Source organism: Diceros bicornis, chromosome 3 (assembly GCF_020826845.1).
Source record: "Diceros bicornis minor isolate mBicDic1 chromosome 3, mDicBic1.mat.cur, whole genome shotgun sequence".
Lineage (NCBI taxonomy): Eukaryota > Metazoa > Chordata > Mammalia > Perissodactyla > Rhinocerotidae > Diceros > Diceros bicornis.
In genome coordinates, this window is record NC_080742.1 from 9901133 (window position 1) to 9917257 (window position 16125).

General features: G+C 37.6%; 1 protein-coding gene across 1 annotated transcript in view; it reads right to left on the minus strand.

The window, feature by feature from the left end:
- The window catches only part of NME8 (NME/NM23 family member 8), a 49815-nt gene that overhangs the window by 11829 nt on the left and 21861 nt on the right, over positions 1 to 16125 (minus strand). Inside the window, exon 10 of the mRNA XM_058523090.1 lies at positions 5215 to 5390. Within this exon, the coding sequence (XP_058379073.1) occupies positions 5215 to 5390 (176 nt within the window). The remainder of the gene's footprint in view (positions 1 to 5214; positions 5391 to 16125) is intronic.

Sequence of the window (16125 nt, forward strand, 5' to 3'; positions counted from 1 at the left end):
TAGTCTCATGAACATAGATGGAAAAATTCTCAACAAAATATTAGTCAATCAAATCTAACAATGCATAAAAAAATATACACTACAAAAAAGCAGGATTTATTCCAGGTAGGTAAGGTTGGTTCAATATTTGAAAATCAATTAACATAATCTGCACATTAATAGACTAAAGAAGAAAAATAATATGATCCTATTAACAGATGCAGAAAGAGCATATGATAAATCCAACAACCATTCATAATAAAAACTCTCAGCAAACTAGGAATAGAAGGCTCCTCAATTTACTAAAGAATATGTATAAAAATCCTACAGCTAACACCATACTAACAGAGAGAAATTAGATGCTTTGTCTCTAAGATTGGAAACAAGGATATCCCCTCTCACCACTCCTATTCGACATCATTTTGGAAATCACAGCTAGTGAAACAACACAAGAAAAGGAAATAAAAGGTATACAGATTGGGAAGGAGGAAATAAAACTGTCTGTGTTCACAGATGACATGATTGTCCATGCAGAAAATCCCAAAGAAACAACAATAACAAAACTCCTGGAACTAATAAGACAGTATTATAGCAAGGTTGCAGGTTACAATTAATATACAGAAGTCAATTACTTTCCTATATACCAGCAATGAATATTGGAATTTGAAATTTAAAACAATACCATTTACATTAGCACAAAAAATGAAATACACGGGTAGAAATCTAAAAAAACTATGTACAGGACCTAAATGAGGAAAACTACAAAACTCTGGTGAAAGGAATCAAAGATCTAAATACATGGAGACATATTCATTGTTTATGGACAGGAAGACTCAATATTGTTAAGATGTCAATTCTTCCCAACTTGATCTCTAGGACAACACAATCCCAGTCAAAAGCCCAGCAAGTTTTTTGTGGAGATGGGTACTCACAAACTGATTCTAAAGTTTATATGGGAGGCAAAAGACCCAGAATAGCCAACTCAATATTGAAGGAGAACAACGTTGGAGGACTGATATTGCCTGCTTCAAGACTTACTACAAAGCTACAGTAATCAAGACAGTGTGGAATTGGTGAGAGAACTGACATATAGATCAATGGAATAGAATAGAGAAACCAGAAAAAGACCCACATGAATATAGTCAGCTGATCTGTGACAAATAAGCAAAGGCAATACAGTGGAGCAATGATAGTCTGTTCAACAAATGATGCTGGAATAAATAGACATCCACATGCAAAAAAATAATCTAGACACAGACCTTAACCCTTTCACAAAAATTAACTCGAATGGATTATAGATTTAAATGTAAAATGTAAAACTATAAACTTCCTAGAGATAAAGAAGGAAATCAGGTGACTTTGGGTTTGGCAATGATTTTCTGGATACGATAGTAAAAGAACAAAACAAAAAGAAAAAAAATGATAAGTCGGACTATATTAAAAATAAAAACTTTTTTGTGAAAGTTTTAAAAACCACAGAGACAAAAACCTGGAAAATATTTGCAAACACAGAGCCAAAAACCACAGAGCCAAAAATCTGGAAAAATATTTGCAAACCACATATATATAAAGGACTTGTATTCAAAATACACAAAAAACTCATAATTCAACAGTAAGTAAATAAACAATTAAGAAATGGGCAAAAGATCTGAAGAGACACTTCACCAAGAATGTAGAGATGGCAAGTTAGCATATGAAAAATGCCCAGCATCATGTTATTTGTGTGTGTGTGTGTGTGTGTGTGTGTGTGTGTGTGTGTGTGAGGAAGACCAGCCCTGTGCTAACATCTGTTGCCACTCCTCCTCTTTTTGCTGAAGAAGATTGGCCCTGGGCTAACAGCCATGCCCGTGTTCCTCTACTTTACATGAGACACCGCCACAGCGTGGCTTGATAAACAATGCATAGGTCGCGCCCAGGATCTGAACCCACAAACCCCAGGTCACCAAAGCAGAGCGCATAAACTTAATCACTACGTCACTGGCCAGCCCCCACACATCATTTTTATTAGTGTGGTAGAGTCCACTCCAATTCCTAGAGACCCTGCATATAAGAGAGCCGAATCCTGCCCTTTTTTTCACGCCATCCTCTCATCTTCCAGCGCTGTATCAGACAATGCTCCGCTGCTATTCACAGGGTTTTCGTGGTCACATTTTTTTGGAAGTGGGTGGCCAAGTCCTTCTTCCTAGTCTGTTTAGTCTGGAAGCTCCGCTGAAACCTGTCCACCATAGGTGACCCTGGTGGTATCTGAGATGCCAGTGGCATAGCTTTCAGCATCACAGCAACACGCAGCTGCCACAGTATGACAACCAACAAACAGGTGGTGTGGTTCCCTGACCAGGAAATGAACCCTAGCTATGGAGGTAAGAGTGCTGAGTCTTAACCACTAGACCACCAGGGCTGGCTATGTTGTTAGAGAACCATAAACCAAGACAACAATGAGATACCATTATATATGTATTAGAATAGGAAAAATCTAAAATACCAAATGTTGGCAAGGATGCAGAGCTACAGGAACTCTCATTCATTGATGTTGGGAATGGAAAATGGTACAGCCACTTTGGAAGGTATTTTGGCAGTTTCTTACAAAGCTAAATATTGTTTAACCATATGATCCAGTAATCATATGGTATTTGTTCAATTGAGTTGAAAATTTATGTCCACACACACACAAATTGCACATGAATGCCTATAGCAGCCTATTCACGATAACCCCAAACTGGAAGCAACCAAGATGTACTTTAATAGGTAACTGGATAAACTTTGGTATATCCATGCAATGGAATTAATAATAAATAAAAAGAAATGAGCTATCGAGCCACAAAAAAAAAAAAAAAAAACAGGGATAAGCCTTAAATGCATATTGTTAAATGAAAGAAATCAGTCTGAAAAAGCTATACAATTCCAACTATATGGCATTCTGGAAAATGGAAAACTATACAGACACCAAAAAGATCAGTGGTTACCAGGGGTTAGAAGGGAGGAAGGGAAAGATGAATAAATGAAGCACAAGGGATTTTTATGGAAGTGATTCTATTCTGTACGATATGTAAAGGGGATATACACATTATGCACGTGTCAAAACCCATAGAATGTACAAAACAAAGAGTGAACCTTGATGTAAACTACGGATTTTAGTTAATAACAATGTATCAACATTGGCTCATTAATTGTAAAAATGTATCACAATAATATAAGATGTTAATAGGAGCAACTGTTGGGGGGGCAAGCATGTGGGAACTCTGTACTAGCTTTCTTAACTTTTCTGTATATCTAAAACCATTTAATTTTTCTACTTAATTGTTTCTGTAAATCTAAAACTGTTCTAAAATATAAAGTCTACTCATTTAAAAAATATGTATATATTTTTAAAAACTTAAAAAGGTAAATAAAACAAAACAAAACTTTCTAAAGAAGAAAACTCTAGGCCCAGATAGTTTCACTGGTAAATTCCAGCAAACAATTAAGAAAGATGTCATATCAATTCTACACTATTTCTTCCAGAAAATAGAAGAAGAGTGCCTACTTTTCACCTCATTTTATGAGGCCTGCATTACCCCAACACCACACCCAGATATAGACATGACAAGAAAAGAAAACAACAAATATCCCTTTGACACATAATATAGACACAAAATTCCTCAACAAAATATTAAAAAACCAAATCCAGCAATATGTAAAACGGAAAATATACAACAACAAAGTGAGGTTTATCTGGAGAATGCACAGCTGGTTCAACATTCATAAATCCAACTAATTACCATATTATCAAACTCAAGGAAAAAAAAACCGCAATCATATCAATAGATACAGAAAAAATATTTGAGAAGATTCAACACCCACTCATGATAAAAACTTTCCCCAAACTAGGAGTAGGTGAAAATTTCCTTAATCTGATAAAGGGCATCTACAGCTAACATTATACTTAACGGTAAAAGACTGAATGCTTTTGTTATGAGATCAGGAACAAGGCAAGTGTGTCTACTCTGACCTCTCCTATTCAACATCATACAGGAGGTTCCAGCTAGTCCAATGAGGCAAGCAAAAGAAATAATAGGCACACAGTTGGAAAGGAAGAGGTAAAACTGTCTCAATTTGCAGATGCTATTATTGTCTATATCAACGGTTCTCAGCCAAGAGATTCTGGCCCCCAAGGTTGCATTTGACAATGTCTAGAGACATTTTTTGTTGTCACAACGCGGAGTGGGGAGGATGTTACTGGTATCTATTGAGTAGAGGCCACAGCTGTTGGTAAACATGTTACAATGCACATGACACAGCCTCCCTGAACAAAGAATTATCTAGCCCCAAATATAAGTGGGTCTGAGGTTGAGAAACCCTGGTCTACACAGAAATCCCCAAGGAATCTACGTCAAAGCTTCTAGAACTGAGTTCAGCAAGTCAGAGAATACAAGGCCATATACAAATATCAATTGTATTTCCATACACTAGGTATAAAAAAGAATTAATAGTGTGGGGCCGGCCTGGTGGCGCAAGCAGTTAAGTGTGCGCGCTCCGCTGCGGCGGCCCGGGGTTCGCTGGTTCGGATCCCGGGCGCGCACTGACGCACTGCTTGGTAAGCCATGCTGTGGCGGCATCCCATATAAAGTGGAGGAAGATAGGCACCGATGCTAGCCCAGGGCCGTCTTCCTCAGCAAAAAAAGAGGAGGATTGGCGGATGTTAGCTCAGGGCTGATCTCCTCACAAAAAAAAAAAAAAAAAAGAATTAATAGTGTGAATTTATGGTTTCTTCTTACTCTGCCGTGTTCACTCTGCTATAAGAATACGGGAGGAAGTTCAAAATAACTAGCACCTTTCAAGTGCCAGGCACTTGATTTATGTTCTCTCATTTTAACCTTCTGAATTTTACACACGAAGAAGTAGACTTGGTAAAGTATCTTGTTCAAATCACACTATTAGTGAGGAGTTGACCCAAGCTTTGAATTAAGGCATTTCAGAAATGAAAGCTTCTAATCTTTATTATGCAATAAATTCCTACCATGATAAAATCTACTCTAACAAATTCATAGATTAGAAAATGCTTTGTAAACTCTTTTAACTACAAAAAGGTTTTATTCTTTATCATTCACAATTTAGTAAATTAATATTAACTAAATTTCTTACTTCAGGTGCTTTTTCTTCAATGTTAAATTTTAAAATAATATCTTATAATGTAATTATACTAGAGTCTATTCAAATCCCAGGTACAAAATACTTAATTTATGCTTTATTTCTTACCTTTCCTTTGGTGACAGAGATCTGGTCGAAGTAATGCCAGTATCCTTTCTAATTTTATGCTTTTCATATTTTTAAAATTAGGGAAGAAGATATCAATAAACTTATTAACATTCGTTGTATTCTCTTCAACATAACAAAACTGAGATATACGTTGTCTTTCCAGATATTCTTGTAAGCTGGTGAAATCCAAAATACAATTGAAGATTATTATAAACTGAAGTTTAATAACCATGCCAGAAAATTAAAAGTGATAAGATGTTCACAAATAACTTAGAGTCTAGAGGAGAAGTCAAGATGGTGTCATAAGCAGACTCTGAACTCACCTCCTCCCGTGGACATAGCCAATTTACAACTACTCATGGAAAAATTACCCCTGAGAGAGAACTGAAAACTGGATAAGAGGAACTCCTGCAACAAAGGACAACCCTAATTGAGGTGGAAGAGGCAGAAGCTCTCTTCTGGAGAGGAAAAACGCCGCCTTCACAAGCCGCCAGCTTCACGGCCACCCGGGAGCAGCGCACAGGTGCGCAGCCTCCCTGGAGGAGTGTGGCCCTGAGCCGGGGAGCACCCCCGCTGTGGGCATTTTGTGGACCCAGCACAATCGAGACAAGTGGCATAATATCTGACTTTGCCTGCTACTAAAACATTGGGGAATACCCCCAGAAAAGCTGGTTCACAAAGAAATTAAAACCGGCTCTTAAAGGGCCCACGCGCAAACTCACCCGTTTCAGAAAGCAACCTAAAATCACCAGAAAGAAAGGTGCAGAGTGCTTGGGTGAAAAGAGACTCACCTGATAGGCCCTGAGTGCATCTCGGTGAGAGATGAGACCTCTCTAGGGACTAGGACATTGGCGGTGGCCATTGTTGTGGCCTGATGTGGGCGTGCTGACACAGACGCCATTGGAGTTCTCCCTAGGGCCTGCTAGCCCAGGGTCTGCCCCACCCACTAGAGCACCGATTTAATCCAGCTCAGCCAGGGCAGGCAGCTCACCCTAGAGACTGGCCCCACCCAACAACAAGCCCTCAGGCAACTTGTGGGCCTGCATAGATTGGTGACTGGATTCTCTGCAGCCTGGCAACTGAGCCCACTTCAGTGGGGCAGGGCATGCACAAGGAGCGGGTGGAGAGTGTGGGGTGGTGGTGGAGTGTGTGGGGCTCTTGCCATGGAGAGACTGGGTCCACTTCAGGAGGTCGGGTCGTGCACACGGGGCAGGACTGTGTTGACTGTGTGTGTGGACCTGTGGGCGGCAGGGCTTGTCAGCTGCAGAAGACTTGTGCTTCTCAAAGACCCACATAGGGGGTTTGCCCCACCTTCCAAAGCCTGAAACAATTGGGTGCTCCTGTGTCAGAGGCCAGCCCCTCCAGCTGCAATCCTCAGAAAGCTGACAAGGGCCTAAAGGCTGGAGGCTTATAGCAATTGTAAGCCCCTGAGCCTAACAACCTGCCTCGCTGGGGGCCTACTCACTTAAAAGAAATAATGCAACACAAATGTGGTATTAGAACTTGCAGCCAACTGTGCTGGGGCTCCCCACACCTGATAAAGAGACTGAAGGGCCCACAAGAACTACAAGCAGCTGAGCATTACAACAGCTGGCCAGGAGCATAAGTCAGCCTCCCTGGATGCCTACAGGGAGAACAAACAGGCCACAACAGAAGGACACATGTAGCCCACATAGGAGTCACCCCTGGAACATTGAGAACTGAGGGAAGCACACTGGAAGCCTCCTAAGGCATCACTTACATAAGGTCACCTATCCAAGAGCAGGAGACGTAGCTGACCTACCTAATACGTAGACACAAGCACAGAGAAAGAGGAAAAATGAGGAGGCAAAGGAATACATTCCAAGTAAGGGAACAGGACAAAACCCCAGAAAAGGAACTAAGTGAAACAGAAATGAGCAACCTACCTGACAGAGAGTTCAAACTAAGAGTGTTAAGGATGTTCATTGATCTGGGGAGAAGAATAGATGAACTCAGTGAGAATGTCAACAAAGAAATGGAAGCTATAAAAAAGAACCAATCAGAAATGAAGAATACGATACTGGAAATGAAAAATTCACTAGAGGGACTCAAAAGCAGAGTAGAGGATACAGAACGGATCTGCGAGCTGGACGAAAGATTAGAAGAAATTACCCAAGGTGAACAGGTAAAAGAGAAAAGAATTAAAAAGAGTGAGGACAGTCTAAGGGACCTCTGGGAAACATCAAGTGCACTAACATCCATGTTATAGGTGTCCCGGAAGGAGAAGAGCGAGACAAAGGGGCAGAGAATCTATTTCAAGAAATAATAGATGAAAACTTCCCTAACTTAAGGAAGGAAACAGACATCCAGGTACAGGAAGCACAGAGAGCCCCAAATAAGATCAACCCAAAGAGGCCCACACCAAGACACATCATAATCAAAATGTCCAGAATTAAAGATAAAGAGAGAATCCTAAAAGCCGCAAGAGAAAGACAAGTTACATACAAAGGAAGCCCCATAAGGCTATCAGCTGACTTCTCAGCAGAAACCTTACAGGCTAGAAGAGAGTGGCACGATATATTTAAACTGCTAAAAGGAAAAAACTTACAGCCAAGAATACTCTACCCAGCAAGGTTATCATTCAAAATCGATGGAGAGATCAAAAATTTACCAGACAAGCAAAAATTAAAGGAGTTTGTCACCAAGAGACCAGTGCTACAAGAAATGCTAAAGGGACTGATTTAAGGGGAAAAGAGAAGACCACAAATAGGAAAAATTATCTATTTCCATGATAAGAGGGTAATGGACACAAATGCAAAAAAAGAGGTTAGATATGATATCAAAAACATAAAATGAGGGAAGAGGGGAGCTAAAGAGTAGAGCTTTCAGACAGAGGTCAAACTAAAGAGATCATCAATTCTGTATAGAAGGAGAAAGAAACAGAGACGGACTACTAAAACACCGAGAAAAAACAAAGTTAAAAAATGGCAGTAAGTACATACTTATCAATAGCTACTTTAAACATCAATGGACTAAATGCCCCAATTAAAAGGCATAGGGTGGCTGATTGGATAAAAAAACAAGACCCATATATATGCTGCATACAAGAGACACACTTCAGACCTAAAGACACTCACAAACTGAAAGTGAAGGGATGGAAAAAGATACTCCATGCAAATGGCAATGAAAAGAAAGCTGGGGTAGCAATACTCATATCAGACAAAATAGACTTTAAAACAAAAACTGTAAAAAGAGACAAAGAAGGGCATTACATAATGATCAAGGGAACAATCCAACAACAGGATATAACACTTGTAAATATCTACACACCCAATGTAGGTGCACCTAAATATATAAAGCAATTATTAACAGACATAAAAACAGAAATAGACAGTAACACAATAATAGTAGGGGACTTTAACACTCCACTTACACCAACAGATAGATCATCCAAACAGAAGATCAATAAGGAAACATTGGCCTTAAACGACACACTAGAACACATGGACCTAGTAGATATATACAGAGCATTCCATCCAAAAACCGAAGAATACACGTTCTTTTCAAATGCACACGGAACATTCTCAAGGATTGATCACATATGAGGCCACAAAACAAGTCTCCATAAATTTAAGAAGATTGAAATAATATGAAGCACCTTTTCTGACCACAATGGTATGAAACTAGAAATCAACTATAGGAAGAAAATCAGAAAAGCCACAAATATGTGGAGATTAAACAAAATGCTACTGAACAAAGACTGGGTCAACGAAGAAATCAAAAATACCCGGAGACAAATGAAAATGAAAATACGACATGCCAGAATTTATGGGATACAGCAAAAGCGGTTCTAAGAGGGAAGTTTATAGCAACACAGGCCTATCTCAACAAACAAGAAAAATCTCAAATAAACAATCTAACAATACACCTAAAGGAACTGGAAAAAGAAGAACAAACAAAGCCCAAAATCAGTAGAAGAAGGGAAATAATAAAAATCAGAGCAGAAATAAATGAAATATAGACTAAAAAAACAATAGAAAAAAATTAATAAAACCAAGAGCTGGTTCTTTGAAAAGATAAACAAAATTGACAAACCTTTAGCTAGACTCACCAAGAAAAAAGGAGAGAAGGCATAGATAAGTAAAATCAGAAATGAAAGAGGAGAAATTACAACAGACACCTCAGAAATACAAAAGATTACAAGAGAATACTATGAAAAGCTATATGCCAACCAATTTGACAATCTGGAAGAAATGGATAAATTCTTAGAATCATACAAGCTTCCAAAACTGGATCAAGAAGAAGTAGAGAATTTGAATAGACCAATCACCAGTAAGGAGATCGAAACAGTAATCACAAACCTCCCCAAAAATAAAAGTCCATGACCAGACGGCTTCCCTGGTGAATTCTACCAAACATTCAAAGAAGACTTAATACCTATCCTTCTCAAACTCTTCCAGAAAATTGAGGAGGGGGGGAAGCTCCCTAACTCATTCTACGAAGCCAACATTACCCTGATACCAAAACCAGACAAGGACAACACAAAAAAAAAAAACAAAATTACAGGCCAATATCACTGATGAACATTGATGCAAAAATCCTCAACAAAATACTAGCAAATCGCATACAACAATACTTTAACAAGATTATACACCGTGATCAAGTGGGATTTATTCCAGGTATGCAGGGATGGTTCAACATTTGCAAATCAATCAACGTAATACACCACAGTAATAAAATGAAGAATAAAAATCACATGATCATCTCAATAGATGCAGAGAAAGCATTTGACAAGATACAGCATCCATTTATGATAAAAACTCTGAATAAAATGGGGACAGAAGGAAAGTACCTCAACATAATAAAGGCAATATATGACATAATATCATCCTCAATGGTGAAAAACTGAAAGCTATCCCTCTAAGAACAGGAACCAGACAAGGATGCCCACTGTCACCACTCCTGTTTAACATAGTACTGGAAGTCCTAGCCAGAGCAATCAGGCAAGAGAAAGAAATAAAAGGGATCCAAATTGGAAAGGAAGAAGTGAAACTCTCACTATTTGCAGATGACATGATTTTATATATAGAAAACCCTAAAGAATCCACCAGAAAACTTTTAGAAGTAATAAACGAATATGGTAAAGTTGCAGGATACAAAATCAACATACAAAAATCAGTTGCATTTCTGTACACTAAAAACGAAGTTGCAGAAAGAGAAATTAAGAATACAATCCCATTTACAATTGCAACAAAAAGAATAAAATATCTAGGAATAAACTTAACCAAAGAGGTGTAAGAGCTGTACACGGAAAACTATAAAACATTGCTGAAAGAAATTGAAGAAGACACAAAGAAATGGAAAGATATTCTGTGCTCTTGGATTGGAAGAATTAACATAGTTAAGATGTCCATACTTCCTAAAGCAATCTATAGAGTCAATGCAATCCCTATCAAAGTTCCAACAACATTTCTCACAGACATAGAACAAAGAATCCTAAAATTTATATGGTACAACAAAAGACCCCGAATAGCTAAAGGAATCCTGAGAAAAAAGAACAAAGCTGGAGGTATCACACTCTCTGATTTCAAAATATACTACAAAGCTATAGTAACCAAAACAGCATGGTACTGGAACAAAAACAGACACACAGATAAATGGAATAGAATTGAAAGCCCAGAAATAAACCCACACATCTATGGACAGTTAATCTTTGACAAAGGAGTCAAGAACATACAATGGAGAAAAGAAAGTCTCTTCAACAAATGGTGTTGGGAAAATTGGATAGCCACATGGAAAAAAAATGAAAGTAGACCCTTACCTTACACCATACACAAAAATTAACTCCAAATGGATTAGAGACTTTAATGTAAGACCTGAAACTATGAAACTTCTAGAAGAAAACATAGGCAGTACGCTCTTCGACATCAGTCTTAGCAACATCTTTTCAAGCACCATGTCTGACCGGGCAAGAGAAACAATAGAAAAAAGAAACAAATGGGACTACATCAAACTAAAAAGCTTCTGCACAGCAAAGGAAACCATCAACAAAACGAAAAGACAACCTAACAATTGGGAGAAGATATTTGCAAACCATACATCTGATAAGGGCTTAATCTCCAAAATATATAAAGAACTCATGCATCTCAACAACAAAAAAACTAACAACCCAATTAAAAAATGGGCAAAAGACCTGAACAGACATTTCTCCAAAGAAGAGATACAGATGGCCAACAGACACATGAAAAGATGTTCAACATCATTAACTATCAGGGAAATGCAAATCAAAACTACAATGAGATATCACCTCACGCCCGTCAGAATGGCTATAATTAACAAGACAGGAAACAACATGTGTTCGAGAGGATGTGGAGAGAAGGGAACACTCATACATTGTTGGTGGGAGTGCAAACTGGTGCAGCCACTATGGAAAACAGTATGGAGATTCCTCAAAAAATCAAGGATAGAACTACCATATGATCCAGCCATCCCACTGCTGGGTATTTATCCAAAGAACTTGAAAACACCAATTTGTAAAGGTACATGCACCCATGTGTTCATTGCAGCGTTATTCACAATAGCCAAGACTTGGAAGCAAGTGCCCATCAAGGGACGAATGGATAAAGAAGCTGTGGTATATATACACAATGGAATACTACTCAGCCATAAGAAACGATGAAATCCAGCCATTTGTGACATCATGGATGGACATTGAGGGTATAATGCAAAGTGAAATAAGTCAGAGGGAGAAGGTCAAATACCACATGATTTCCTGCATTAAGTAGTAGATAATAACAACAATAAACAAACACATAGGGACAGAGATTGGATTGGTGGTTACCAGAGGGGAAGGGGGGAGGGAGGAGGGTGAAAGGGATAATTCGGTACATGTGTGTGGTGATGGGTTGTAATTAGTATTTTGGTGGTGAACATGATGTAATCTATGCAGAAATAGAAGTACAATGATGTACACCTGAAATTTTTACAATGTTATAAACCAATGTTACTGCAATAAACAAAAAATTAAAAAAAATAATAATAACTTAGAGTCTAGTAAAACAAATAAAAATTGAATTTCACATAAAGATAGCTTGTATCTCTCTATCAAAGAATATGTATTTAATTAAACTTTGTATTGAATCATTCCAAAAATCGATTACATGAAATCATCTATGTTGGACTTCATGAGAGGATAAAGAAAGACCAAGATAAAATATGTTTAAAAGTTTTTTTTTCCCTCTTTGTAAGGCTTTCCAGATGGTTTCTTTATTCCTTTTAATTTTGTCTTTGAATCAAGGGTTATTTAGGAGGATATTTCATATTTTCAAATAGATAAGACATTTTGGTCATCTTTTTATTGTTTATTTCCAATTTTATTGGATTATAATCAGCAAATGTTTGTGGTAATATCTTAATTTTAAAAAATGTGTTAAGGTTTTCTTTGTAAACAAAAAAGTTTATTTGTAGGATTTAAGGTTATACATATTTACATTGCATATATTGTAGATTATTTACTATATACAATTTAAGGAATATGTATTTTCCATTCTTCTATATCCTTGCTTATTTTTGTCTGTTGTGTATTGAGATCTCTCACCATAAAGGTATTTTTATCCAATTCTCTTTATTTTTCTAATACTTTTATTTTCATGCATTTACCCGTTATGCTGCTTGGGGCATATAGTTGACTACTATACCTTCTTCATAAGTGTTGCCTTTTACATCACGTCCTTCTTTATCAAGTTGAGCTTTTTTTTGCTGAGGAAGATTCGCCTTGAGCTAACGTCTTGCCAATCCTCCTCTATTTTATATGTGGGTCACCGCCACAGCATGGCCACCAACAAGTGGTGTAGGTCCACAGCCAGGAACTGAACCTGGGCTGCTGAGCAGAGGGTGCTGAACTTAACCAGTAGGCCACAGGGCCTGCCCAAGTTTCACATTTTTAATGTTTAATTCTTTTTTTTTTTAATTTTTATTTATTTATTTTTTTCCCCAAAGCTCCAGTAGATAGTTGTATGTCATAGTTCCATAGCCTTCTAGTTGCTGTATGTGAGACGCGGCCTCAGCATGGCCAGAGAAGCAGTGCGTAGGTGCACACCCGGGATCCGAACCCGGGCCGCCAGCAGCGGAGCGCGCGCACTTAACCGCTAAGCCACAGGGCCGGCCCTAATGTTCAATTCTAATACTTCATTTTTCCCGGCTATTTTTTTGCCATCCCTTTATTTTTATATTCCTTTGTGTGTTTCTTCTAAACTGCATATAAATGAGTGAATTTTTTAACACTTTTCATCTTGAAAAATTTAAATTGACAGAAAAGTTGCAAGACAAGGATAATGAACTCCCATTTACACCCTTCATCTAGATTCACCAACTGTTAACATTTTGTGACATTTGTTCTCTCTCCCTCTCATCCCCCCACGTACGTGTGCGTGTGCATGCGTGCATGTGTGTATGTGTTTCAGCTGAACTACTTGAGAGTAGGCTGCAGATAGTTTAACCATTCACCCTCCTGAATACTTCAGGAAATTTTAAGTTGATATAAAGCTATTATCTCATAAGTAGTCTATATTCAAATTTCACCAATTTTCTAATACTGCCCTATCTAGAGTAGTTTTTTTCCCAATCCAGGATCATACATCGCATGTGATTGTCCTACCTCTCTAGTCTCCTTTAACTTCTAGCAGTGCCTCAGATTTTTTTGTCTTTCAGGCTATTGATATTTTGAAGAGTCCAGGCCAACTGTTTTGTAGACAGTTCCTCGTTTTGGATGGTTTCAAGCTATGGGATGGCCCAGTAGTTTCCTATAACATGCTGGGTGTGAATCTTTGGCAGGAATACTACATAAGTGGTGCTGCATCTTTCTTTGTAGATCAGAATACGAGGTATATGATGTCGATTTTTCTCCTTAGTGGTGATATTAATGTGGTTAAAATGGTATCACCCATTTTTCTCCTCTGAAAAGCCACAATTTCCACTTTATAAATAATAAGAAATCTGTGAGGACACTATTTGAAGCTGTATATATTTTTCACACAATGGTTTTAGCATCCACTGATGATTCTTGCCTGAATAAATTATTACTACAATGGTTTTTAAATTAGTTCATTATTTTTTATCTTAGCCTGGTAATCTCTGTATTTAATGGGATAATTAATCTTTTCATATTTAGTATAATAGTCATGTACTTAACTATATTCCTTCCATCTTACTTTTTATATACTATTTATTTTATTTATTTTATTTTTTTATTTTTTTTAATAATTTTATTTATTTATTTATTTATTTATTTATTTTTCCCCCCAAAGCCCCAGTAGATAGTTGTATGTCATAGTTGCACATCCTTCTAGTTGCTGTATGTGGGACACGGCCTCAGCATGGCCGGAGAAGTGGTGCGTTGGTGCGCGCCCGGGGTCCGAACCCGGGCCGCCAGCAGTGGAGTGCGCCCACTTAACCGCTAAGCCACGGGGCCGGCCCGATATACTATTTATTTTAAATTGTAGTTTTTTTCTTTTTTCTTTCCCTTATTTTGCTGGTCTGAGCAAGCTGTTATTCATTCCATGTTTTTCCCCTTGTTAATGTGAAAGTTCTACCATATCCATCCACTGCACTAATGTTTACCATCTTTTACCATCTTCTGTAATCAAACAGATATGTTCCAAATATTTCTTGCATTCTGGCACACTATTTCCCAGCTTTAACATTCCACTCATCCCCGCTTCCTCAAACTCAAATAAGAACCTTAAAATACTTTGTTACCTTCTTCATCTCATTTTTCCTCTCTCCTCTCAGACTTTTGAACTATTTTGCCATACACACTCAGCAACTCCTAGGTTTTGTTGAGATAATTTAGAATCTATCAGCATTGTCTTCTATTTCAAGAGTCCTTCATTAGCTATTATATTGTATAACCCAGAACTATGTAATGTGTATGTACATATACGTGTATGTGTATGCGTGCGTTCACATGTGAATTCATAGTTCCCAAGTTTCACTGATAACAACTGTTTCTCTTCTCTTTTTTCCCCCTTGTTGAAGTGTCCCTTTTCATTTTTTGTTTGGTCTAGGCTTTCCTCAAATATTTTCCATCGAAGGGGTATATAGGTGATATATTTCTAAGCATGTCCTTGAACATCTTCCTTTGCTCCACCAGTAAATGATATCCTGGCTTCTTAAGAATGCAGGGGTGGTAGTTTTTTTCTCTCAGTAGGCTGATGACGAGTCCCATGCCAATCAGAGATATTTTTCCTTGTAAGTAACTTGTTCTCAGGTGCTGCAGATGTGCAGTTGGTGGACGGAGTCCACCCAAAGTGTAAGTCACTAGGGGGTGCATTGTCAATAGAGAAATTTTAAATCAATAATAAAACCAACTAAGTCAGGCTGCTTTTTTCATCACCATGCACCAGCAATTCTAAATAATGTAAGTGATAAAATAATCCTCCTCAAAAAAAATATATCTACATTCTAAACAATTCCTGTGGTTAGTGTTGAATTTTAACAATATATATGTAGGCTTCAAGTTAGCACATTTTAATTACTTACTTTTAGTAAACAGTGTACTCTACAAAGAAGAATCAATCCTAAAATAACAAAGCTATTGGCAGTATTGCAATTCCTAGAATTTATTGTGAAAGAGGAGTTTTATGTATCTCTGTTTATTAAACACGAATATACAGCAAAGATCAGTTTGAGAATGTCATTGACAAATCCTCAAACACTAAAGCTTACAAATAAAAATTGTACTTCATTTCTGTGATAGACTAATAGATATAGTATGCATGTTTTATTCCTTTGTTAAAAAACACATTAATTAAATGTTATTAACCTATAACTCGTTTCATTTTTGGTACTGTAATGTTTACTTTTATTTTTTGTTTATATGTTCATATATGCACAAAATTCTATAAAAGATCATTTTCACTGTCTGTGTTTCTTTTCTGGCCATTATTATTT